Source organism: Phlebotomus papatasi, chromosome 1 (assembly GCF_024763615.1).
Source record: "Phlebotomus papatasi isolate M1 chromosome 1, Ppap_2.1, whole genome shotgun sequence".
NCBI classification, from domain to species: Eukaryota; Metazoa; Arthropoda; class Insecta; order Diptera; family Psychodidae; genus Phlebotomus; species Phlebotomus papatasi.
In genome coordinates, this window is record NC_077222.1 from 97460883 (window position 1) to 97487808 (window position 26926).

At 34.3% G+C, this 26926-nt stretch overlaps 1 protein-coding gene across 2 annotated transcripts; it reads right to left on the reverse strand.

Annotated features, from left to right (window-relative positions):
• Nucleotides 1–1607: 1607 nt before the first annotated feature.
• Nucleotides 1608–25681, reverse strand: LOC129809934 (serine/threonine-protein phosphatase 4 regulatory subunit 3). Of its 2 annotated transcripts, none has more exons than XM_055860091.1 (11): nucleotides 25456–25681; nucleotides 25311–25362; nucleotides 24671–25129; nucleotides 24406–24593; nucleotides 14797–15735; nucleotides 14530–14713; nucleotides 10154–10409; nucleotides 9805–10068; nucleotides 9587–9720; nucleotides 9125–9441; nucleotides 1608–4170 (listed from the first exon to the last, which is right to left on the reverse strand). In XM_055860091.1, exons 3-11 carry the CDS (start codon nucleotides 24780–24782, stop codon nucleotides 4081–4083), a joined length of 2484 nt encoding a protein of 827 aa, XP_055716066.1. In that variant the 5' UTR covers nucleotides 24783–25129; nucleotides 25311–25362; nucleotides 25456–25681; the 3' UTR covers nucleotides 1608–4080. The 2 variants fall into 2 exon arrangements, with proteins under 2 accessions (XP_055716066.1, XP_055716065.1); XM_055860090.1 differs by having other exon boundaries at nucleotides 9587–9723.
• Between the last annotated feature and the right edge of the window lie 1245 nt (nucleotides 25682–26926).

Below are 26926 nucleotides of genomic sequence, written 5' to 3' on the forward strand. Positions count from 1 at the left end.
AGAGAAAATCGCATTAATTTTTCGCCTCAGGGATCTGTGCTTGGTCCTTTGTTGTTTCTTGTGTACGTGAATGATTTGTTGGAATGCAGTTTGAATGGCTCCATGACGGCGTATGCTGATGACATGGCTCTCCTGTATTGTGGTGGATCGGAGGACATTGTATGTGAAGCGATGAATCGGGACCTTGATATTATCAGGACTTGGCTTGATGCAAATAGAATGGTGATGAGTACAAAAACTGTGTTAATGAATTTTGGGCACATGTCTTCCGGGCCTCGTTATCTGGTATGCCACTCTCCCGATTGCTTCAGAGGTATTGGAGCTTGCACACAAAAGTGTATTGGAATTCAGCAGGTCCCGGAATTCAGATATCTTGGAGTCATTCTGGATACAAAGATGACGTGGCAGCCCCACATTGACGCAACAAAAACTACTGTGGGACAGGTCACAGGGCAGATATATGCCCTCCGTGCATGCTGTGCGCCTCCTCTCGTGAGATCGTTCTACTTCGCTCTAATTGAGTCGAGGTTAAGGTATGGTGTGCCTTTTTGGGGTAATGCCTGCAAGACATATATAGGACGGCTCCAGGTGGCGCAGAAATCAGCTATAAGAGCTATGTTGCGTGCGGGGAGAAGGGAACACACTCGCCCATTGTTTGAGAAATTGAGAATCCTGCCCATTCAGCATCTGTATGTCTACAGAGTCACGGAGATGTTCTTCGATCGGTGTGGCCAGCGTCGCTTTTTTGGCAGAGCGGACGGAATGGGAAGAAGGGGACGGGTCTGCGTAGTGCCCAGGCCGAGAACTACGGGATTCTCGAGGTCCATCAATTTCTCAGCCCCAACTATTATAAACAACTTGACATTGAAGTTTCCGGCGCTGTCCATGGAGATAGTCAGATCGTGGCTCTATTCGGCGTGCACTGAGGAGGTCGTGAGGATCCTAAGCTCCACGTATGTTTAGTGAAGTTTATGAGTGTTTTTGAACTTGCCAACCCACATCATTAAGTGAAAACTTTATATACTTAGTTATTTATTTTATTTTAGTCAGATAGAAAACCAAACAGCCTTATTGGCTAGGTTTTTCAAACCTCTCTCTGTGAGCATACCCATCTTCCCATATAAGTGACCTACGTGCATATGTACGGTCCCGAAATATACAACCAATGAAGGGATTTTCCATCGTTTTCATCCCGGAGGTTGGAATCGACACTAAGACGGCGATGGCCGCATGGGGGGTGGGAAAAACAGAGATGATAATAAAATTCAATTCAAATCAATTTATATCAAATTTTGCGGGCCAAGTCAACCTTTTTATTAACAAATAGATCAAATTTTGAATATATGATGATTTAAACACACAAATTACACATTTGAACTCTCACCAGCGACAATTAATGTAAATCATATTAAAATTTTAATGTGCAAGTGTGATAACACAGTTAGTGAATTTAAATTGCAAATTAAAGAAGTTAAAATCGTACTCACTCAGCAGTTGATGGTGCTCCTTGTGCTGTGTTGCGATATTTGTTGTCAGTTGCTGCTTAAAGAGAAAAAGACTCTCCAGAAAAAGACGATGGGGTGAACTTTTAAAATGCAAATACAGGATAAATGTACACAAATAATATATTTTTTTCTTAAGGTTGATTCTCATTCTCTCACTATTCTTATCTTCCTCTCTCGCTCGCTCTCCTCAATAATAATCTAACGAACTGTCACGTAAAATCATTATTTACACAATTACATGAGTAACTTTCTTGTCCTCCCACCTAAAAAAAAATTTGACTTGTTGGAAAGTGTACATCAGAAATGTCGTCTAATTCAGTTTTTTTTTACTCAGTGTAAATTATACCCAATTAGGAAATATACCATGCCTCACTACTTTTTTTTTGGACAATATTTTTTTTCTTTACAATTTTTCTTTTAGCTTTTTTTTACGTTTAGGTAAATTATTTTGAATGGAAAATTCAATATATTACCCCCATTTTTTAATATTACCAAAAAAGTTGTACCAAACACTAAATTTTTTATGTTGTTTTTCTTTTGTGTTTTGCCTATAATCTCAAATATCATCTACATATCCCTTAAATCGTACTTTATTTGTTAATCTCTCTGTTTTTTTAATATTAAATTACGTTTTCCTTTATTTATATACAACAATTCATTAAGCATGAATTTTTCTGTATTTAGTTTTAGTTTTTCATTTTCCTTTTTTAAATTTATTTTTAATAATTATAAGAAAACAGGGAAAAATACTGACGATATTTTTTTTGAAAATGTTGGATATTATTTTTTAAAAATAAATAAAACCAAACATTTTCTCTCAATATATAGAGATACAAAAATAAATTTGTTTCTTTCGAAAATCTTACGATAAATTTCATCTTTTTAATGATTTTTTTTTCTCTATTTACACATTTAATGTAAATTTAGTTTAATGAGGAAGTCCTTTTTTTCTATACAAATCCAAAAAAAAAAATTAAGAGCAAAAAACTAAACGCGGCAACCCTACAAAAAATACACGTTATCTAAATAATTTATAAAAATTCATTAGTAATTTAAAAAAAAACGAATACATTTACATAACTTCTGTTTTTTCTTTATTCTTTGCTCTCTTTCCACCCTGAAATATTTCCTGATGCTTCCAATCTACTTTCCAACAATCAAATCTTGTCAAAAAAAAAAACAACCGAATGGAGAAATCCTTTGCCAATTATTAATTTTTCTTGCAAAAATCTCTTCATCATGGTACTTGTCTTTGAGATGTTTAGGGCAAATTGCCCATGCTTCGTACGATCCCAAGCTTCGTAATGACTAAATTTTTCCCACGTTTCTCAATAAATGCGACTCATTGCACCCGTATTTTAAAAATTCCGGGATATTTATTGAAAAACGCAGGAAAAACTTAGTCTTTCCGAAGCTTGAGATCGTACGAAGCATGGGCACTTTCCTCTACACAGAAAAAAATAATTTGTAAAATTGTTCGTAAATGTTTGTGAATTCCTATGGGGGAGTTACAAAATGCTCGTGAATCGTATAACCCACAAACAAGTTCGTAAAAGTTTGTACGTTTTTCACAAACATTGTTCGTAACATGATCATTTTACGAACATTTTTTGTACTTTTACAAACATTTGTTCGTTAATGTTCGTAAACACACAAAAAATGTTTGTAAAATTTTGTCATTTGTTCCTAAATGTTTGTTTTCCTGTCGAACATTTTACGAACATTTACGAACAAATGACAAACTTTTACTAACGTTTTTTGTGTGTTTACGAACATTTACGAACAAATGACAAACTTTTACGAACGTTTTTTTGTGTGTTTACGAACATTTACGAACAAATGACAAAGTTTTACAAACATTTTTTGTGTTTACGAACATTTACGAACAAATGTTTGTAAAAATACAAAAAATGTTCGTCAAGTGATCATATTACGAACAATGTTTGTGAAAAACGTACAAATTTTTACGAACTTGTTTGTGGGTTATACGTTTCACAAACATTGCGTAACTCCCCCAAAGAAATTCACAAACATTTACGAACATTTTTACAAAATATTTTTTTTCTGTGTAGACCCCTTTTCTCTCACAGGATATGCACCTCTTCCTTCAACTTAATTGGTGCACATTGTCCGATCTCCCCAATTCTCCAAACTGGAAATTGTCAGTTCCACTTTCCGCCTTTCCTTTGACACCCCGCCCCGCCCTCCCCCTGCCCCCATCCATCCCCCTAACAAAGATCTTGATGGCGTTGTGTACTTCATTTTCTCTCTTCCATTACTTTTAAATTTTTATTATACTTATGTAATGTATTTAAAATTAAAATATTTTTTGTTTCTCATTTTTGTGTTTCAATTTTTTTATATCCATTTTTTGTGGTTTTCCTAACCTTTTTTCTCATTTTTTTAATTTTATTTAATTTGTTGTGTCTCTTTTATTTTTCATTGACGAAATTTCTGTGATTCACACAAATTTCGCTAATTATCCATTCTCTCTCTCTCTCTCTCTCTCTTTCATATCGACAAACTTATATCAAACCCATTGAGATAATTAAGTCTTCTTCAATAAGTGCAGCTGCTATGCGAGACGTGCTTTCTTCTGCAGAGGTGTATTGACAGATTCATCCTCATCCTCATCATCTGAATCACCCTCATAGTCGACTAGTCCCTGTAATTTTATTTTTATAAAAGTTCCAATGTGAAACAAAACAGCAATTCTCCAACATTGTATTGTTCTTTTTTTTTTCAATCACTAGGATTAAACTCTCCATGAGCTTTTCTATTTTGTCGTTCTCACAGATCTCACAGATAATTGAAAGTTATTAGAGTTTGTTGGAAAATGTCATTAGTGTACTTTTATTTTAATTGTACACAATTTCCCGCAGAAAACTCTACGTTTTTTTCTATTGGTTTAATCCGTTTAATCAATATTCAATAAACTTAATTGAAGTACGATTTTTTAGCGGAAGTCATTCACGCTTCGAACATTTCACATTTTTCCCATATTCCAGTCAGTTTTAAGTAACACTTTTCTTGGAAAAATTGGATCAGAGTGCGTCCAAAGCTTGAAAACTTTTCCTTTCATAAAATTGTGATTTTTCATGTGATTGCTCCTATGTACAGAGTTATTCAATATGAAAGAGGTAGCAAAGCGTTCCAGCTTTGCGAAATACTCAAACTCGTAATTTAAACGCTACAAGAGAGTTTCGGCTTAAGTGACAACGGATTGAAAGAATTTCACATGACTTGCCTACTATTGGGAGCTTATTTATAAAATAATTTTTGAAATGCCCCTAAATGAATGCGCAAATATTTTTCACATGGTAAATTTGAAATATATTTCTTATGAACCTAAAAAAAGCTGAAAATATTCTGTGTCACTGTAATGAATTCACGGGGTTTTTTCGGTCTCGAGAATTTCTTTAAAAGCTGAACTCCCTGTTTACCCTAAAAGTACTTTTGCATCATTTACCGTTTACTGCTTCACCTTCACAACCGATTATTTAAACTGATTCATAAATCACTCAAAAGACCCCAAAAATTAGTTTAAAAAGTTACCGGTTCATAACCGGTTCATTACCGGTCCGAAATCGTTTGGAACCGGTTTACATTTATCGGAAATTTCAAAACCTTTCCAACTAGCGCCACGTGACCTCATTCGGTTGAAAAAAATGCTCTCTAGAGCTTTTTTAACATTTGTCCTTGAACAAATATTATTAGGAATAATTCAAAAGTATTTTCGTATAAAATGAGCCATTTCCATTGATAAAATTTTCAGACTTTTGCAATTCTCAATTCACATGGAAGCTCGCAATAAGGCCCAGTTTTGAATACGAACATCTCGTTGGCATTTGTTTGTTTTGATTTAGTTTCTGGGTAATGCCCAGCACACAATAAATTTTGTTTTGTAAACATGTTTTTGACTTTTCAGTGAGAGTGAATGAAACATAGATCTAGTCATCTCGCTCGCTCTTATAGACAATTTTGAAAACATGTTTTTCAAAAAAAAGTTATTGTGCGTTGGGCATAGTGACCAGTGCACAATAACTTTTGTTTGTAAACATGTTTTCAAAATTTCCCATGAGAATGAGCGAGATGACTAGATCTAGATCTCACTCACTCTCATTGAAGTGACAAAAACATGTTTACTAAACAAAAGTTATTGTGCGTTGGGCATAAAAATGATAAAAACAACCGAAACCTTCAGGAAATCACTGCTAAAGGATATCTTCAATCGTTTGGTACGTAAATTGAAGCAGGGAAAGAGATAATGAGAGGTAATTGAAACCATTACCACTTTAAAACAGCAACGTCACTGTTTTCCGACGCACTTCTAACACTTTGCCCGCCTTTACCGTAAATCAGAGTTCTGGGCTAGTCCCCGGCGAGTGGCCTTCAAAATTGAAGCCAATTTCTTACTTTCACATACAAATGCGTATGGGAATTTTTCTGCACTCGTGACCGTTACACGATATATGTCAAAATTGAGGTGAGCCTTGTATACAAGACTCTCAGCCTTGCAAAGAAGGATAAATATACTATATATCTGTCTAAATGTGGTCTTCTTCTGAGAAGTGTAAGCTGAGTTTCTGATCAATTTGTGAGTTGGCTTCAAACAGCTCCATATAAAAAACACTTCACAGGGGGCTAGTCTGGAGGTTGGTTACCAACGCTAAGACGGCGGTGGCCGCTATCACACAAACATTGAATTCTTTGAACACCTATATCTGTCAAAATTTTGCTTTCAAGAGCTCTAGCTTAAAACCAGTATTTGAAATAAATAAATAAAAGAAAATACACAGCTCTCTCCGATATCCGGCTGACGTGGTAACAAAATGACATTTGTGTTTTTTTAATCTGGTCAACGGTTTTTTCTATTTTGCGCTGTGTGAATTTATTTTCAAAGGCACCAAAGATGCCGTCTCGTGCTTCATTTCTCACTTGTGAGTTTTAATGAAAATTTTAAAGTGCTCTATCTCGCGAAAGGGTTGAGATTTATGTATTGCACGTTTTTTATTTGAAAGGTAATTTTGTTCTGTTTAAAACTATTTACTCAATTTTGGATTATATGTTCAAGTCTTTTTTTATTATAGTCTTTTAACATCTTTTTTGCAAAAAAAATATGAAAATGGTTTTTCTGAAAAACCCCATTCTTAAAAAATTTAATATTTTTTTTTAGTATGTATCAGTATCATTGAGTACTTCCTTGAAAAATTTAACTTTTAATTTTGAGTTTAACAGGTTCAATTTTAAAAATGCAGTGTAATTTTAATTATTTTTAATAAAAGTTAAACGCAAAAGTGGAAGCTCTCCTTTTCAAGGAATGTAGTACTCAATGTTGATCAACTGTAAAAAATCAAAATTTTGAAGAATGATATTTTGATTAAGGTTGTTCTGACAACATGCACAGCTTAAGCATGAAATAGTTAAGATTGTGCTGAAAACACGAACACACGAACAGCTGTTAGACTTCTGAAATGAAATGTTGCTCGTCAAACCCGGTACAACCGAGTACGGCTCAAGAATAAAATGGATAAAATTGAGCATATTTCTGCATGGTTCAAACAAAATTGGATCTAAATTTTTAACAGTTTTCTTAATTTTAATCGTTTTATGTTTAACAGCTGTGCGCGTTTTCAGCACAATATAAAGCGTTTTATACTTGAGCTATGCAGATTTCATGCACAATATCTGAGAAGTACCAGTTTTATACACAATCTGAACCATCGTATACTTGAGCTATGCGTATTTTCAGCACAATTTTAATTTAATATTTTGAAGCATTTTTTGATTTCAACTCGAAATCCTGAAAGAATATAAGGACAAAATGCGTTTCAGAAGCCAAGAGGAGCGCCAAGAAAGCTCTGCAAGAAAGCATCTGAAGGAATTTAAAGTATCCCTTTTTATTTCAACCCGAAATCTTGCATAAATATGAGGGCAAAATGCTTTTTGAGAGCTTTATGGGCGCCAAGAAAGCCTATAGAATAATAAGACGCCCCAGAAAGTGAGGGAATTAAAAAAGCTTTTCTTTATTTCAATGCGAAATTTTGATAGATAAGGACAAAATGCATTTTAGGAGCAAGAGGAGCGCACTAGAAAGTCTCGTGAAGAAATTAGCAGTTTTTTGTTTTTGAAAAGGAACATCGGCGCCCCTGGAAGCTCGCGCCCTGGGCGGACCGCCCCTCCAGCGCCCCCTTAGGTACGATACTGAGTTATACTGTCAACAGTCAGTGTTTGACAGCTTGTCAGTTAAATCAGCATTTGTCGTAACTTCCTTTTGATAACTTTTCAGGAGACGAAATTTTCATTTCAGCATTATTTTTCTTAAAAATGAGCCCCGAATGCGATACTTTTGAGTTAAAATTATAAAAGTGGCACTAATAAACTGTAAGTTAACTTGAGAAAATCTTTATAAAATTATTTAAAAGCTGAGATATTAAGATATATGTTAGAAGAAACACAGTAATATTTTATCGTAACTTGCATCGTTTATAAAGCCGTAACTTCAAATGTATGGAGATCTTGGAAGTTACGACAATTTTCAAAAACACATTATATCAATTTTAATTACTCTAGTGATAATGAATGCCTTTATTTGACTAAATTAATCAATTAAACTCTTATCTCTGTCTCTAAAAGGTTTTATTTCATAAATTTTATTGCAGAAGTTTTGTGTGCCACGTCGCTTGTTTTGTTTTGAATTAATGACAGATGGGCAGGGATTTTTCCTCACTTTTTTCTCACAAATATCGAATTAAAATGATTTAATATTGCATTATTCGCACTGTCTTTGGATATGTGGAAGAGTTTGTGAACGTTTTAATGAGAAATATTAAATTTTTGCTGCAAATTACAAGCCACGCAAACGAGCAAAAGAAGTTACGGCAAATGCTGATTATTGAAAATTTTGTATGAAAATTTGTCGTAACTTCCCCAAAAATGGAAGTTCCGACAAATTCTGATAAATTTTTATTAATTAAGGGTACTTACGATAATTTTTGGTAAAAATAATTTTTAATGGGCATATAAAAGTTTCTTTTTCTCAAGTGCGTTTAATAAACAAAATTACGCTATTTCTAAATATGTATATATCCCAAAATCGCAAAAATGAAGTTACGACAAATGCTGATTTAACTGACCAGCTGTCAGCCGGATATCGGAGAGAGCTGTGTAAATAAATTTAAGACGATCTTTTGAATAATTTATCAATCGGTTCAAATCGGTTGAGAACCGGTAAACGGCAAATGATGCGAAGGTACTTTTGAGGTAAATTTAGTATCTAAGTCACAAGTTCGAGCATTTCGCAAAGCACATGAACGCTTTGTTACACCTTTTTTGAATTTATTTTCAGGTCTAATGACCTTGAATAATTCCTCCTATCGGTTATTCAAGGTCAAAGATTAATCGCCTTGAATCAATCGATTGGAGCACGTATAGTTTCATTTGAAAGGTCTTGGAATTCTAGACCAATCTGAACCACTTCCAAGCGATATATTTTTTTTATTAAAAAATTAAATTAATTAAATGGATCAAAGTCATAATTTCGAGCATAATGGAAATGTCATAATCCCACCCTTTCCCAAAATTAGTTATTTTCAAAAGATAATAAAATTCTTCCTTACCTTTTTGATCGTTCCTGCCACTATACTTTTCGTGTCCTCCCCAATGGTTTTATTTGTGTCTGTGAAGACCAATCCGCTGGATCCCTTGGAATTATTGTTCACATTGTTTAAATTACTACTGACAGCCGTTTGAACTTGCAGTGGCTGCTGCTGGTGCGTCTGCTGGAGTAGCGGCTGTTGCTGTGGCGGACTCTGAGCCTGTGCTGTGGGAATTGTCGGCGAAGCACTGGTCTGTAGTAAAGCTGGTATCACCGTTGTTGTTGTTGTGGCTGTTGAAACCGGCGTCGAGCTATTTATCTTCGGCCCATTTACAGTTTCTAACCATTGTGAGTAAAGAGAGGAGTCTTTAAAAATAGCGAAACAAATAATTTCACAATTGGCAAGATTTTCTTTTCTTTGAATTTAAAAACAAAAAAAAAACAAAAAGAAAAAACCATTCTTGCACAAATCCAATTCCCTTACCTAAACCTGTCTCTGATTCAGGCTTTGACGTTGGAACATCCGAAAAGTCATCATCCTCATTAAACCAGATCTCTTCTTCCTCTTCCAATTGTCGTTGATCTCTTCGATGACGGATATTTCGAATCATTGGTATACTACTTTTCATGTGAACGACCAAACAAGGATCTTAGTTTCAACATTCTCAATAAAAAAAGAAGCGTTTTCAATCAAAAATTTACCTGTCCAAAATCTTATCGCGATCCTTAAATCTCTCCTGATGCTGATCATATTTTGTCTTTAAACTTTTGAATGTCTGAACATATTCAATGTCCTCAAATACTTTCCCAAATTTCTCCACAAAATATGTGCATAGCGTTTTGATGTCTTCCAACTTGATGAATTCAAAGAATTCCAGTATAGCTGATTCGAGTAGATTATATCGGTTATTATTCCTAATGAATGCATCAACGATTGGTGCAAATAAATTAAATTTCACTATTTGCCTGAAAGAAATAGACGCCAAAAACAAGGACCCGGACGATTAAATACTGCAGCCAGAAATTAAAAAGATCAACTACAAATCTTTACCTATTATAAAATTCATCTTTCATGGCAATTGCCTTTCTCACAAATCTTAGAGCGCCAAGCACAAGGAACGTGTGAGTACTCTTCATCAGGACCAATATTCTTTCCAGAAGGTCCTTCTGCAGGATGAAATTCTTGATGTGGTACGTGTGATGCTCAACACAGAATGACAACAACTCAAGAATTAAACCTAACAGTTGAGCTGTATGATAATCCTCCTTCGCCGGCTTATCACCAACGGTGTTCGCCAACAAAGGCTCTGCAATATTCGAGAAATGTCGAAAATATTTTAAATTTTAAACGGATTTTAATATAGAAGCTTGACTTTACTGGAGATAGCCTACATGGACCTTCTTAAATTTCCAAAGTTTTAAGAGATTCGCGAAAGGAATAAGTAGGTAATCTGTAAAAAGATTACACTATGCAACACGATTTTTGGCACACGAATCTCACATGGTACGTTTGGTAGAGTCGAGTCTCCTGATCAAGAATCTGTTCTTGGTTTTTCTCCTATATGTCACAATTTTCTTTAATTATTATTTTTTTTGTTTTTGCTGTTTTGTCTCATATTATAAATTATTCCTTCGGTTCTAATGAACAGAACTTAATAAATGGACATCCGTTGGAAAGGTAGGTAGTCGTGCTTCAACTTGAAAATGATGCGATATTTAAAAAAAAAAAATTCTTGCGGTCAGAAAAACAAAATCAAACTAAAATTTCTTAAAAATGACCTAAGAATGCAACTTTTGAAAAATCATATAAACTAAACTAAACTAAATATTAATGTACATTTTTGCCATAGAAGACATCCTTCTCCGATACCTCTAAATGCCTTATTTTTTGATTTTACACCAAACGTAACATGTGAGATCCGTGTGTCAAAAAAAGTTGTCAATTTGTTGCATAGTGTTATTGAATTTTTAGCTTTTTTAGCTGAGATCCTTTACAAACACAGCTTTTGTGGTCACAGGTGAAATCCGACCTTGTCAGATCAGGTCCAAATTTTGGATGTACATGTTTTGACACTCATAGATCACGAATATCATAATCGCCAAAAATCGATTTTCGTGGACGACGTCCGTCCATCGTATAACCATTTCTGGAGAGAGAACGGAAAGAGATATCGACATGCGGTTTTCGGCAAAGTTTAAATGTCGATTGGCGGCTAGAAGTAGGTGATGTCAGATCCACCCCCCACTCCTCCTTCCGCCATTTTGAAACACACCCAAATTTTGTTTTCTCAGTAACTCAGTCCCTATGGCATAGATCGATATCAAATTTTAGTATGTTATAGCTGGGCCTAGGACCTTTCGATTGAAAAAAAATTAAGCCCCCCGACCACTTTTTTTGTCTTTGTCCCAAGCTACAAAGGAGTCAAAAATTCAAAAAATGGGCTATAAGGTGTCAAACACTTTGATTTTTGAAAAGCTCTTGTGGAGTACCACAACCTTTATGACACCTCAACTTCATCCGATTTAATCGAAGTCGATTTTCAAAAATTTAATGTCGAATATTTCAAAAACTAGACGGTCCTTTTTCTTTAAATATCAGTATGTTGTAGCTGAGGTCGAGACCTTTCCAACGGTGGGTCGCACTCCTCCCTCAATGTTCCTTCACCTGAACTATAATCGAAAATATCTTGACCGGACCATATTTTCGGTGTTTATGCAGCGATTTCGATTCTGATATCGAGATATTTCTAACGATGGGTTCCATACGTCCCTACTCAAACCGAAATGTACTCCGACACTTACTATATCAGAATTGACCGTACTCTATTTCTAACCTTTATTAACCGATTTTAACGACCCTTTCTTCTTTTGCTAGTCTTCTGTACTCAAACAATTTAGAATAGAAAATAACTTGGGAAATAACCAGTGATAAGCCCAAATAAGCTTATGGTGGCTGAGATTCTTTACAGGCGACCTTGAAATGCGTGCAACTTAGGGGGCTTGCAACTCGGAATGCGTGAAAATACGATTGTGAGTTGAATTTTGAGGATAAAGAATCGCGACGCGTGAATTGTTCTTTTTGGTCGAAATGAATAAAATTGGCTCAATGCAATACCCCCAAAATTCAACTTACAATCGAACTTTCACGCATTCGAAATTATTGCAAAGCCTGAAAGCTTTCTGCTAATTCATCCACTCTGAATAATTTTCTGAAGAAAATCATGTTTTATTATGTATAAAATTTTATAATTTATAATTTTTATAACATATAATTTTTTTTTCAACTTATGGCCGTCCTGGACCTTAAACTCTGAAAGATATCAACTTCCGGTCTCCGATAACCCTCAATAAAAAAAACAATATATCAGGAGGTTTTATTTTCTTTCCGACACCTCATGCCCTAAAAACCACGTTTTTTTGGTTTTCTCAAAATTGGCCCAGGTTTTTCAATAATTTTCGGATATGTTTTAGAGGTAGTCCACGCGAACTTTTCTTCCAAACATACCTAGACCGGAAAATTCCCCATTTTGAATTATTGAATGTCAAATGTCAACCAATTTGGGGGCCCATTTTTCAACCGATTTGGTAAAATTGGATTTTTTGGAAAGGTATTGAAACTTCGAACCCAGCTGCATCGGTCTTCATCGATAATGAACCGGTTAAATACCGATTTTTGAATAATTTTTTTTCGCAATTGTTTTTTCTTGACCTAAAGTTTGTTCCATAGCTAGAGGTCAAACAGGAAAAAATATTGACTTCTGGTTTTCGATGACCCCACCCCCCCCCCCCCAATAAGTGGACATTATCTTTTAAACGGTCTTTTTTCCTTTTTCCCCTATCCTCCCACGAACCCTAAAAACCGTATTTTTCGTTTTTTCTCAAAATTAGCCCAAGTTTTTACAATGATTTCCGGATATGTTTTAGAGGTAGTCCAGGCGAACATTTCATCCAAACCTACCTAAGATGGGAAAATCCTCCATTTTGAATTATTGAAAGTAATAAGTCAATCACTTTGGAGGACTCATTTTTCAACCGACTTGTTTAAATTTGGATTTTTTGGAAAGGTATTGACATATCGAACCCGGCTGCATCGGTCTTCATCGGTAATGAATCAGTTAAGTACCCATAAATGACTAATTTTTTTTTACATATTCTTTTTTTCTGTCAGTAAACTTGTTACCCATCTAGAGGCGAAACGGTAAGAGATACGAATTCGGAGGACCCCACCATATGTCTACCCTATGAACATTATTATGATTTTAATTTTCCCCTCACTCCCTCCGCCACCCTTCCAAAACCATGTTTTTGGTTTTTTTGCGAATACAGCTACTACGATTTGTTTTACTTTCGGATATGTTTTAGATGTGATCCGGGCGAACATTTCGTTTAAACATACCTATGACCTAAAAAAAATTGCTCTTCAGTTTCTTCCGGTGTTCGTCAGAGGATTGCCTTCTTCTCAAATCAAAGACTAAATTTTTCTCCAAAGCTTTCAACCCTCGGTATGGGTCTTCCTCAGATTATAAATATATAGATTATAATTATAGAAAGATTATAATTGACCCACTGCGGAAGACCCATACCGAGGGTTGAAAGCTTTGGAGAAAAATTTAGTTTTTGATTTGAGAAGAAGGCAATCCTCTGACGAACACCGGAAGAAACTGAAGAGAATATACAACTGCGTCAGATACAGTATCCGAAAATAAAAAAAAAATGCCATCTTGAATTTTCGAAAGTCAAAATTTAACCCTTTAAGAACAATTGGGTCACCCGTGACCCAAAAATGAAATTTTTCCTATGGCCTTTTGAAGCTGTATTTTGCTCTAAAAAGGTAGAAAAAAATTATTTTTTCTGACCCACGATTTTTGACCATCTCGTCCTTAAGGGTTAACTGGTTTTGAAATCAGTTAAATCGATTAAATATCCGAAAATGTCTTATCTTTCTCGTTTTTACATTTTTTGTCTTAGAACTTAGTTTAGTTCTTTACCAATTTTTGATTTTAAAATGCTTTTATTATTTATGAAGCAATTTGATCTGTAGTAGATCAGTAAGTGTCAAACGATCATGCGAGAAACTAATTCACTAATTCACTAATTCAACTATCTCGTGAGTTCGAGCATTTCGCAAAGCTGAAACTCTGCCATATTTTTTTTGTCTTAGAACTTTCGCAAAAAACACATAGGGGAAGTCGCGCTATCTTCGCACGACTCAAGCTTCGAACAACTCAATTTTTGTCTACGTTATGAATGGAGAATTTGAGGCATTGGACTAGCCTCAAATTGTAGTATTGTAGTCAGTCAGTAATTAAAAACGTGTTGAAAAAAAGGAGTTGTCCGATGTTTGAGTCGTCGAAAGGTAGCGTGCTTTCCCCTAGACCGGTTATTGCTGTAAAAGAAATTCAGTCTTGTGGCACAATTTCGACTTACCTACTAGTATTTTTATGCTATGCTTGTAGAAAAAATTAAGAAAATCTGATTTGTTGACGGACGCTAACATATTCTCTGGATCCAACAGTATTCGAATCACACCCATCAGTTGGACAGCACCACCAAGTTCTGGCTCTGAATCCGACAGCATTTGTACGAGTGCAATGTTGACTAACATTTTCTTCTGCAAAAAGGCCAACAACAACAACAATTGGATTCCAATAAGAGAATTATTGCTGCTGTCCAAAAGGAAAAAGGGTGTCTTACCGGGTCTGTAGTATTGTCCTGTTGCAGAGTGTAATCTCTCACCGTTGATGATGAATACTCCACAATTGACGTGAGAATATCAATGGAAGCAGCTTTAGTCTTCTGATCAGTCATAGCCAACGTAATCTCGAGCGCCGGCAGGACGCCGAGTGTTGTGAGTGTCTTGTAGAATGTATCTTTGCCCTGTGGCTGAAGATTTTGTGCGAAATTATTGAATTCTTTGAGAAATAGAATCAGATCTCTCCTCTTAACTGCCAATGTCTTTGGATCTGTCAACATTGCAAACAATTCCACCAGAAATTTCTCATCTTCCTGGATCAACGTTACAATTTCCACTTTGTTAAAATAGATAAAACTCGAAAGGGTATTCAACATATTGTCCTCAACAAATACCGATGGTGTTGGCAGAACAATGTCCTGAATATACTGGACACGATACGTTTGATGTATCTTAGCCAGGAGGTTCTGATTCTTTATCGGTAGTGCCTCACGAAATTTTGCCATTTGCCGCAAATACTGACGATGCTTTTTGGGTGACGGCAGTGACGGATCATACTCCAGGCATCCCACAACATCAAAAATTGTATCTTCAGCAAACATTATTTCAAATAGGGCATTTTTGTTCAGGAGAAAAATATTCTTAAAAATCTCAAAGAGATGGTGTAAACCCTCGAGATTCTCCAGATCTTCGCACATGTGAAACAAATTCAGGAGCTTCTCAATATAATTCTCCGACTCAAGTGCCATTGCCAGTTTCTCCTTGCGCAACGGCGTAGCCAAACCACTGACAATCGCCTCTGAAATATCCTCCAACCGCGATAATTCACACGGTGGCAACTCAACTGGTGGCGCCGAATCTGACATTTCCTCAAATCTCTCATCCTCAGACTCCTCCACAATATCCTGAGTTATCTCCACAGATGGATCCTTCCCTTGTACCTACAAATTCAGACATTCCCCAATGTCATCAGGACCGCAATCCAATGCGCTCAAGTCCCATTCATTCTCTCTCTCTCCCTTTCATCTTTTTCTCACACATAATAAACAAAAAAGTGATATCACGAAGTGACGTCAACAAGATAAGGAAGCATCCACACGTTGGTTATCATTTGGGAAAATACTATACATGGGGAAATCTCTTTCAACATCCACACTTACAAGGTCACATTGAAAATATTTATATCAAAAGTCATTTAATTGGCAAGAAGAATGAAAAAAAAAAAGTCGACTGTATCTCTCAATCTGATGCCATAATTTGAACAATCTTATCAGAAATGAAAAAAATACAATCGATATAATACTACAAATTGGAATAAAATTGAGAAAATTCACATTGATATTGACAAGGGTAAATTGGGGAGATAAATTTTCACAAAAAAAAGCATTGAATTAATCCACTGAGCTATGATTAACAACATTGTCGGTCGAGTTTAAACTGGTAAATTGTGATAGAGGGTCAGAATTTACTTAAAGCTTATTGGTTTTGTTTTAAGGTCTCCAAATCACGTACATTTTACACAGAATTCAAGATTAATTCATAGCTTTCATAGTACTAAGCTAGAAACATAGGGTAAATGTCCTAATTCAAAACCATTTCCAGACGCTTTAACTTTGACAGAAGATTCGACACATTAAGTTCATATTTTTTCTAAAGAGAATTACATAAATTTGCTCCTTGACTCTTCTAAAATGCTACTGTTTAGTGAAAATTCTTTAGATATAATTTGAAAACTTCTTAAATACAAGAAAACTACGCGAGTGCAAAATGCTGCAATTGGAAACAAATTAATCCAAATGGAGACAAGGGAAAGTTTCTAATTGGAGACAAACAATGTAAGTGAAACCGCGGCGAAAGGCTTGCAAAATCTTGTTGAGTTGCTCTTGAGTGCAGGATTTGTTCTTATTCCTGTAGGGGAATTCTGTAATTTTCGTGGCATTGTCACGCGTGAGTTCGAAACCTGACAATGTTATTCGAGCTTCTTTTTGTCATATAATATGAGTTCGAAAATGCAATTCATTGAATTTTTAATGAAATCCCTTTAGTTGATGATTTTATGAAAATACAGTACGTCTTGGTTGATTTGATTCACAAAATTCATTGTCATTTGAATTGCCAGAAATCTCAAATATGTGACTTTCTGACAATGCCACGTGAGCTGAAATGGCAACGTCATGGCTACAGAATCGCATTTTCGAAAAAGCCCTCCTGAGATTCAAATCCAATTTGTCATATGGCATTGCCAAAGCGTTACAGAATTCCCCTCCTGGTCTTTTCTCCTTTCCCATCTAAAACATTAAGAAAATCTCTCCAAAAAAATCATATTTCCGGGGTGTCCTATTGAAGCATTTGCAGACACTTTAGAAAAACCCTTTTTGTTCTCGAAATAGGTAATTATTTCATTTGAAAACTTCACGTACCGTTAAGAATAAAGATTAGCAATTTATTTAACTAAAATTAGCCAGAAATAAGACATAAATGTTAAACAAAACGAATAAACAACTGTCACCTCATTGTGTTTTTCATTGAAAAACATGGTCGATCTATGAAAAATTCAATAGTGAAAAGGTACACTTTTAATTTGGTGAATATGGTTGGTTTTTCGCTTTATTTGGAACAAAATTAACTAAATAATGAACGAAGGTATAGAAAATGTATAAATATAGTAATTTAGTACTGTATTTATCATGAAAACAGTGACGTTTCCATTTAGAGTAGCGAAAAATTTCCATTTGGAGCAGGTTTTGAATTTGCTTAATTTACCCTATCAATCTTCAATATTTTATACAAACTATATGCCGGATTCAGAATGGAGTTTTAGCCCAGTCTTAGAAGGTCTCAAAAATGTAAAAAACAAACAATTTTCCTGATTTTTCAAAATCTAATGGATAATTTGCTCCTAATATCCAATCCTAAAAAACAATTTCCTCAAAAATCTTGCCTGAAAAGGAATTAGACGAATTAAACCATGGCTAAGCCTTATACGGACTTCAGACCTGTGGTTTAGCCATATGGCTTAATTGCTCTAATTTTTTCTCAATCACGATTTGTTGGATAAATTTAACTCACGATTAGATTACTAAAAATAAATGACCCATTATAGGCTCACAAAAATCAATAAAAATTCTCGCCATTTAAGTTTTTAAAGCCTTCGAGAACTGGGCTAAACCTCTAATCTCAAGATAGTTTTAGGTCTGAAGTCCGGTATTATGCCGAAAATAGACACAGGCTGATCCTGGAGAATACTCAGCTCGACAAATTTGGCGGAAAAGGATCAGCCCAAACCCCAAACTATCATACACTGAAGATTTAGATTTAGGATCAAGGTAGCGTTTTTCAGCGTAAAATTCTAAGAGTAACTCTTTTGCGAGCTTTTTGCTCGCAAAAGAGTTACTTTTTTACGCAAAAGAGTTTTTTTTGCAAATAGAGTTCCATTTACCTTTTATCCAAGACACTATTTGGAGAATCAAAATCTACTTGTGTTTACACCCACTTCGTGATTTTCGATAGTAGCCAAGACACACTTGATAGGGATTATAACAGATGACAGGAACAATTTACAGTTTTCCGAGACTGACTGTAAATATTACAAATCTTAACATTCACAATAACTTTTGTTTAGTAAACGTGTTTTTGACATTTCAATGAGAGTGAGTGAGATCTAGATCTAGTCATCTCGCTCTATTTCATAGGAAAATTTGAAAACAAGTTTATAAACAAAATTTATTGTACGCTAGGCATAATGCTCAACGCACAATAACTCTTGTTTTGTAAACATGTTTTTGACGTTTCAATGAGAGTGAATGAAACAGAGATTAGTCATCTCGCTCTCTCTCACTCTCTTTTCAAAATAGAAAATTTTGAAAACATGTTTACAAATAAAAGTAATTATGCGTTGGGCATAATGAATTCCAGAAAAGTAACAAAAAAAATATCTTAATGGATGTATGAAATACAGAACATGAAAAAACTTTTTGCTAAATTTTCTCCGACGATTTATAACTAACTTTAAAAAGGCGATGGACGCATAAAATATTTCTAATTAAAATGGGAATTTATGTAAGTCACTGTTGAAAAACCTTAATAAAAACAGAATCTAAAACAATCTAAAAAAACTTTCCTGATTGTAAATAATTTCCTTCCATCTGTTTCAGATCAAAAACTGCACGTTTATCTTCTTTCTAATCAAAGCTAAACATGTGTACTCGAACTCGATATGTAATCTCTTTCAAAAGAAAAGGGTTTTATTTGTTTTGAAGAAATGCAATAAATGTACAGAATTTCGGGAAAAGTGGCAATAACAAAAGTGATAATATATCAGAAGCGCGTGTAATATTTTCATTGATAACGATACCAAAACAAATAATATAGTTAGCAGTATGAATACCTAGATCACGTTCCATTTGAAACACATTGCACGGGACTGAATGCAATAAACATAATTTTCCACATTTTTTTTTATAGAATGCACAGTATTTTTGTAGCAGTTTATGCCAAAAATATTTCTAAGAAAACAATTAGGCAATGTGAAATTACATTTTCCCATAAAAGTTAATAAAAAAAACTCGCTCTATTGCTGATGTTTAATTTGGTAAATTCTTTAGTAAATTCTTGTTCTTAATTGTTTATATGATTTTTCATAAAATAATATCTCCAATGGATTCACCGAAAAATTTCGTATGAATAGCAACTTTCAATTCATAAATTTTAATGATTTTATCCTGAAGTCTAATTGGATCTTTAAAGACTCAAAGACAAGGCTAAAGAGCCAATTATTTTACAGTTGAACTATCCTTTTCATTTTTCCCACAAAATGTGCATCCACACTGAATTAAACTAAAAATTATTATTATAAAGTTCAAGCTATAAAAAGTGTTTTATTAGTCTCTTTGTACTAAAAAGTTTTTATTTCAAAAAATTTCAAAAGTTTCGGTCTTACAAAGCCAAAGGTAATTTGTCGAGGAATAATTTTGCTTAAAACTTTTATTTAGTCAACTTTTAAACAAGTGACGACAAACTTTCATCAACTCGCATTTTCATTGAAATACTTCCAATTATTTTGTAATTTTATTTTAAAGAATGAAATATTATACATGAAATTTGCTGGAACCCTCCCAAAGTTTTACTATGAAGCTGACCTTTTGTTAAATTGGCCTTTCATCTTTCAAATAAATATTTGTGCTATGAAAATGTTAGTAAAATGGTCCTTGGAGTTTATTTTTCTATATTTTCCAATGACAATCTTTAATTTTAAAATATGAATTTTCTTGTGTTTTATATCCTTTAGAATTTAAAATTTCAAAACCAGAAAGAAGGAAAACAATTCAATTTAACAATTCAATACAGTAGGGGAGGGAAGAATGAAATAAAGTATGTATTATTTTCTAAAATATAAAATAATTGGATATTTTCAAAGAGTCAATACCCTATAGACAAAGACGTGATCTAAAAAAAATACTTTGGCAACCTAAAACTGCTTTCACAAAATAATCTTCAAAATAAAACAGCCACATTTCTAATTAATTTTATCGCAAAAGCAAATAGAATCACAAAAAGGGCGCTTCCATCAGCCACTATCGAAATTTGCACACAAGTTTTTTCAAGAAAACTTTCAAGATATTCTTTCCACTTTATAAGCACTAAATGTTAAATTTAAAAATAAAAAAATATGAAAAAATAAATACCAAAATATCTTTTTAATTTGCAATAAAAAGGTCATAAAAATGTACAAAATATTGCATATTTTTCAACAAAGTGAATAATATATTCTATTGTCGTAACTGACAGTATTTTCACGAAAATAAAGCTGCAAATTTCAGGTAACCTTGAAATTTAACATTTAGTTTATTGGTTTGCTGTTGGTCATATTCTTCCGTAAACTTATCAATCATTTTCATGAATAGAACACATTATTATACGGGGTTTAGACTAGAACTAGAGACTTAAGTGGTCTTCAGACCAGAGGTTTAGCCGAGTTCTTGAAGGTTTCGAAATCCCAAATATCAACAAATTTCATTGCCTTTCCAGAATCTAATAGGTCATTTGTCCTTAATAATGCAATCCTAAATTATTTTTTTCCAAAAAGTCTTAATTGACAAGAAATTAGACTAAGGTAAGCCATATGGTTAAGTCTTAGGTCCTTGACACATTTAAGACTTAACCTGAGAGACGACTTAGTGGAAATAATAGAAACGCGATTTAATAATTATTTCTATTATAATTTATAATTACGCTAAGCCGTCTCTCGGCTAATTCTCAAGTTTGTAGAGGCCCTTAGGTCTGAATCCCGTATTATGGCTAAGACTTAGCCTGTTATGCCCTAGACAGACTAACAGCGTAAGCCGCGAGATGGCTTACTGGGAAACTTATGGAATTGTAGTCTTATCATTATTTTGATTATAATTACGTAAAGCCGTCTCTCGATTTAAGTCATAGGTGTGTCCACCACATTATACAGGCTTTAGACATAAGATTTAGCCATAAGGCTTAACTTCTCTGATTTCTCATCAGTCGAGATTTTTGAGAAAATTTTGACTAAGAATTAGATTTTATAGATAAATATGGTCTACTAGATTTCGAAAAACTATTAAAATTGTTTATTTTTTAGGATTTCAAGCCATTCGGGAAATGGACTAAACCGCTAGTCTAGAACAGTTTTTAGTCTCAAAAGATCGGGTTGATATTTAGTCCAAAAATTTGGAAACTTACGTGTTGAACACACTTACAAATTAAGCCGAGAGACAGCTTAATGTAATAATAATCAAAATAATGATTTGACTAAATTCCCATGAGTTTCCTAGTAAGCCCTTTTCCAGCTTAAGCCGAGAGACAGATTAGTCAGAAACTTATGGAAATGTAATCTGATCATTATCTTGATTATAATTACGTTAAACCGTCTCTCGGCTTGAGTCGTAAGTGTGTCTAGTCTAGGGCATAAACCCCATAAACCCAACAAAAAATTAAAGATTTATACGGGTTTTCAGACTTAGGGTCAAAATGCCGTCAGAAATTTTGACGTCAAAATGTCGTCAAAAATATATATTTTGACAAAAATTGCTCCCAATATGAAAAAGCCTTAAAAAGAGAAGGACCAAATTGGAAATCTCAGTTTATATTTGAGGAGAATGGTTTTGGAGGTTTGTCTGGTCAAAATCGGTTTTTCAAACGGAAAGAACAACAGTTTTCTTGAAAAATTGCTCAAAAAATAATTTCAATTCACAATTAATGAAATTAAGTTTATTGAAACATCAATAAAATCTTTTATCAGAACTTCAAATTTTTAGAAAATGTTTTTGAGAAAATTCTGTCCTCTGATTCATTTCTGTACCGATTTTGATGAATTCAGACAAAAGTAGTAAAGCGTTCTTATGGATCTGAGTAGCTTTTTGAGAAGGAAATTGCATTTTTAGGTTTTAGATCAAAAATCGGAATGAATCCTATAATCCGATTTTGATTATTTAAATTGGTTCGGATAGGTTCTGCGCTTTAAATTTTCTCTGAATCTTCCTTTCAAAAGACAATCTAATGGCGCTGGCACACCTTTTCAATTGAGTGAAATTCAATCGATTGAAATTTTACCTGTTACTCTTTCAAACTGAAATAACATATGTTTATCTCTCTCTGTCAAATGAAAATTGAAATTTCAATTTCATTTTCAATTTGAATTTGAATTTTCATTTGACAGAAAGAGATGGGTTTATCTGATTTCAGTTTGAAAGAGTGAGAGATAAAATTTCAATCGATTGAATTTCACTCAATTGAAAAGGTGTGCCAGCATCATAAGCTTTCTATTTATAAAACTGAGAACATTTCCACCTAAAATTCTTTAAAACATTTACAGAAAATCAACTTTTCTTGATTCAAATTCTGATAAATTCAAAACGAAATAAACCTAATTTAAACTTAATCTTGCTGAAACTGGCAGATTTTATAAACTGAAAGCTTTATAAACACATCAAAAATGCCGAAAATTGATGAAGAAAATGCCGATAAATTGATCAAAAATTGAATGAAAAGTGCTCTTTAGTGTCTCAAAAATTTTTCTGTACATTTTCTTTCAAAAATTGAACTAAAAAAATACAATACTGCATCGATTTTGAGTATTTTAGGACAGATGAGGAAAGTTTGAGTGATTCCCTAAAAGTTCTTGTAGTGTCTACACATTGTAAGCTGTTTTCGTTAGAAATTACTCTTTTGAAAGGAATCGTCTGCATTGCTGCAGGTGAAAACGTCAAAATTCTGTCAAAAATGCGATTTTTGACGAAAATTGCTCCCAATATTTGTAGAGGCCAGACAACATTGCACTTTTTTGAGGAAAATTGATCAAAAGTTTCCTCAAAGTCCTTCCAAAAATTCATTTTGAAATTTTTAATATTAAACATTGCGCAGCGTTTTTAATGCTCGAACTCTTTTAAAAAGCTCATTATATTCAAGTAAAGACCTCTCAAGTCAAAAAAGGCGCTTTTCTTTGGTGAAAATGCCCATAAAGAAATTTTCGTCAAAAATAGGATTTTGGCAGAATTTTGACGTATTTAGCTGCAGGTGCTTTGCTTGATGGCCTATACACATTGGAAGCAATTTTCATCAAAAATTGCATTTTTGAAGAAAATTGTCTCTACTGCACTGCTAAACGTCAAAATTCTGTCAAAAATGTAGTTTTTGAGGAAAATTGCTCTCAATGTGTAGGGGTTGTAATGTGAGCTATATCTTAATGTCCTTGAATTATTATTAGTATTATGATTTTCCTTTTTAAATTTAAAGAGCTCTACACATTGAGAACAATTTTCGTCAAAAATTGCTTTTTTGAAGGAAATCATTTGCACTTTCGTAGGTGGAAACGTCAAAATTCTGTCAAAAATGCGATTTTTGACAAAAATGCTTCCAATGTGTAGAGGTCGTAAGCTAAGCTATATCTTATAGTGTCCTTGAACTATTATTAGTCTTATAATTTTTACAATTTTTGTTTATCCGTTTCATTTTTATTGCTGATTTTTGGTCAGCGAAAACTGTCTCGTTAAAGGGTTAAGAGCTAAAAAAAATAATAAAATATTCTTATTCGAGAAAAAAATAAGAAATTATGAATAATCTTCGCTTTTGAACATAATTCTTAATCAATATTAAAACTGAGAAGAAAAAGAGGGTGCGATTAACTATTTTTCCTCATAGCTTTAACAATTTTTAGGTGTAAAAAAATATCAACATTTTTTAATGTTAATTTTACACCTTTTTAAGGGTAAAATTAACATGAAAAAGGGTAACTTTAACCCCCAATACACCTAAAAAGGGTAATATTTACACCGATTTTGGATCAATACTGCAGGGTAAAATTAACATTTCCGGAATGTTATTTTAACTTTTTCGGATTTCTCTCAGTGAAGTTATTTTACTGTCCAATATTTTTGTCCAGAACAAAATGCAAAAAATATTTATTATCCTTCCCTAAAAGGGCTTTTTATCCTTAGAAAATTCGAATTTAACAAAAAAGAAGTCTCATAACTCAGTGGAATCTTGCCAAAGAAAATAATCTTGGGAATTTCAACTGATAACAATTTGGGCAACATTGCGAAATGGGAACAGGAAATGCATGCAAAAGAGAAAGTTCCGTGACTTACCTGACAAATCTTCTCCCAGATCTCATCACAACCAGCCTTCTCCTGAAAACTGAGCGCCAGATCGAAGTTATCCCCTTCTGACCACACGATTAGCGTATCCTGCTGCTTCTGGTATGCCGTGTCCGGCTGTATTTTGCTCTCCAGCAGCAGAGATCCATCTGCCTCGGCGCGCACAAGTAAGGACATGCCTGAAAGAGTTGGAGCAAAAGCAATTCCCGGAGGAGTGAGTTAAAGGTCACACGTTGAAGGGGAAAAAAGCAATTACCCTTTAATCTCTCGACGTATTGGGATGAAACATGGCCAGTACCTCTGTCGTCCCATTGTCTGTCTGCATTCAATGCATACAGCTTTACCCTCTTTCTGGTATCCGTGGTCATTGTGGCGATTTTCCGCTTGCGCTTCTTCACCTTCGCGATCTTCGGGCGCCCAGATAAGATGTCCGTGGTGTACGCGTTGATGCCAGCCACTTGTAGATAGAATCCCCGCGAGTTTTCGATATGTCCTTGGGCAGGCTGGCAAACTTCCGGAACTGTCCAGGAAGAGGCGTACGCACAGACGCTCAAATTGGGTCTCTTTTATTATTATTATTATTTCTTTAAATTGCAACACGAATTCTAAGAGGATTTCTTCCACGCGATTTGGCCGGTTCCCTCTAAATTCGTGGATCACCAGTCAGCATTTTGTGTGCCCCAAACAGAAAAAAAGATGGCCAAATGGGATTAACCTGCAACGCAAAACAATCCCTCAAACAAACCACCAAGAAACCTCCAATTTTGTCACCCAAGCCACCCAGAAACCACGCAAAACTCGCATTTAACCCCCTTGTTTTGTGTGCAGAAAATTTCCGCGACATGCCTGTCAGCAGAGAGGCCCCAAAAACCATCCCCGGCACCAATACCCCTTACCTCTGGTGCAGACGGCAAATTTTCTCCGAAGCAACGTAGAAATCGGTGGATTCTGTGCATGGGAAGAAGAAATAGAAGCAGACATTTGATCAATTTTCACACTCGAGAACCCATTCTTTTTTTTTCATCATCTCTCGCCACTCACACAAACACCTCGACTCAGTCAGCATTTAGGCCCCGATTTTCACCACTTGCAATGAAGTTGTTGGGGATGGAAAGGCAACAAATGCACGGCCGGCTGTATCAACTACACTTTTATGTATGATTTATTGCAAAATTGTACACTCTTCACACGGAATTATCAATTTTATTGACCGTACTTTTGAGGAATTCACAACATTATCACCGCCATATTGGATTTTTGGTATAATAACAACGCCGAAGCTGCCATTTTATGGCGACCACACTTTGCCTCAGAAGCACTGCTATTGCAATCAATCTGAGAAATCTACTCTGTTACATATTTTTTTGCAAAAACACGATTTTTGAAAAAAATTAAAATGTCTACTTTTTGGTAACTTCAAAGAGACACTGAATTTTCTGCAGCATATCAGCATGAGTTTAAAGGAAGGTTATTTTGTTTCATAGCCACTACACACAAGAGAAATTTATGTCCATATTGAAGCAAATTCCCTACCCTACGGAAGGAACAACTTCAATTTGGACATACAGTAGACTCTCTCTCAAATGGGCATTTGGGGCGAAATATCATCCGGTTTATCGATAGATTTGGGCGTCAAAACCTTTGTAAATTCCACATAAAGCGCTGAATTATAAAAAATCACGATAAAATCGGAAGAATTACAGCGATTTTGAGCAAATTAGCTTCATAATTAAACGTGAAAATTGTCAAAAAAATTTTTCGCCCGATTGAAAAAGAGCCGATTGAGCGAGAGTCTACTGTAAATTAGTTTAACCCTTTAAGGACAACAGGTTCAAAAATTGAGTGTCTGATAAAATCACTTTTTCTGACTTTTTAGACGAAATATAGCTTTAGAAGGATGTAGGAAATATTTCATTTTTGGGTCACCGGTGATCCAATCGTCCTTAAAGGGTTATGTGTAGAGACCATGACGTTGTTTACACAGTGAGTGGGGCCGATTTCATTAAAAATTATTTCAAAAATAAAAAAAAAATCCTGTTTTTAAGGAATTTTTATAGAAAAATCCCACCACATTGGGTTTATTTTCCTTCAAAAATTTTTGATAAAAGTTATCATTCCCAAGATTCTTGCTCTTGCGAATGATTTCATGAAAATTTGTTGTTTCACTGCTGGAAAACGTGAGAAAAGTATTTCTGGAAGTTCCTTATGATGGCATTTAGTGAACATACCTGGAAAATTTTTCAAAAACGCGAAGCTTAATTGCTTAAGTTTTTGAGGTCTTTGGGTGCTTTACATTTTTTAATTTATCGGAAATCATGAAACAACCCAACTAGCAAATAATCTGCCATATTGAACAAAGGTTTTATATGAACTTATATGCTACTGGCAAAAGGAAATATCGAATGAAATTATGAAAGTGTAATAAGAAACGTAATATAATTCTATGAATCCTTTGAATAAGAAAATTCATTCTTAAAAAAGTAATCCTATAAGTTAAATTTGAAAGGTATCT

Coding starts and splice junctions, on each gene's coding strand:
- LOC129809934 (XM_055860090.1), bottom strand. CDS start 24,782: ATGACCACGGATACCAGAAAGAGGGTAAAGCTGTATGCATTGAATGCA. Junction 24,594..24,670: donor ATACGTCGAGAGATTAAAGG/GTAATTGCTTTT, acceptor CAACTCTTTCAG/GCATGTCCTTACTTGTGCGC. Junction 10,410..14,529: donor TAGCATAAAAATACTAGTAG/GTAAGTCGAAAT, acceptor CGAATATTGCAG/AGCCTTTGTTGGCGAACACC.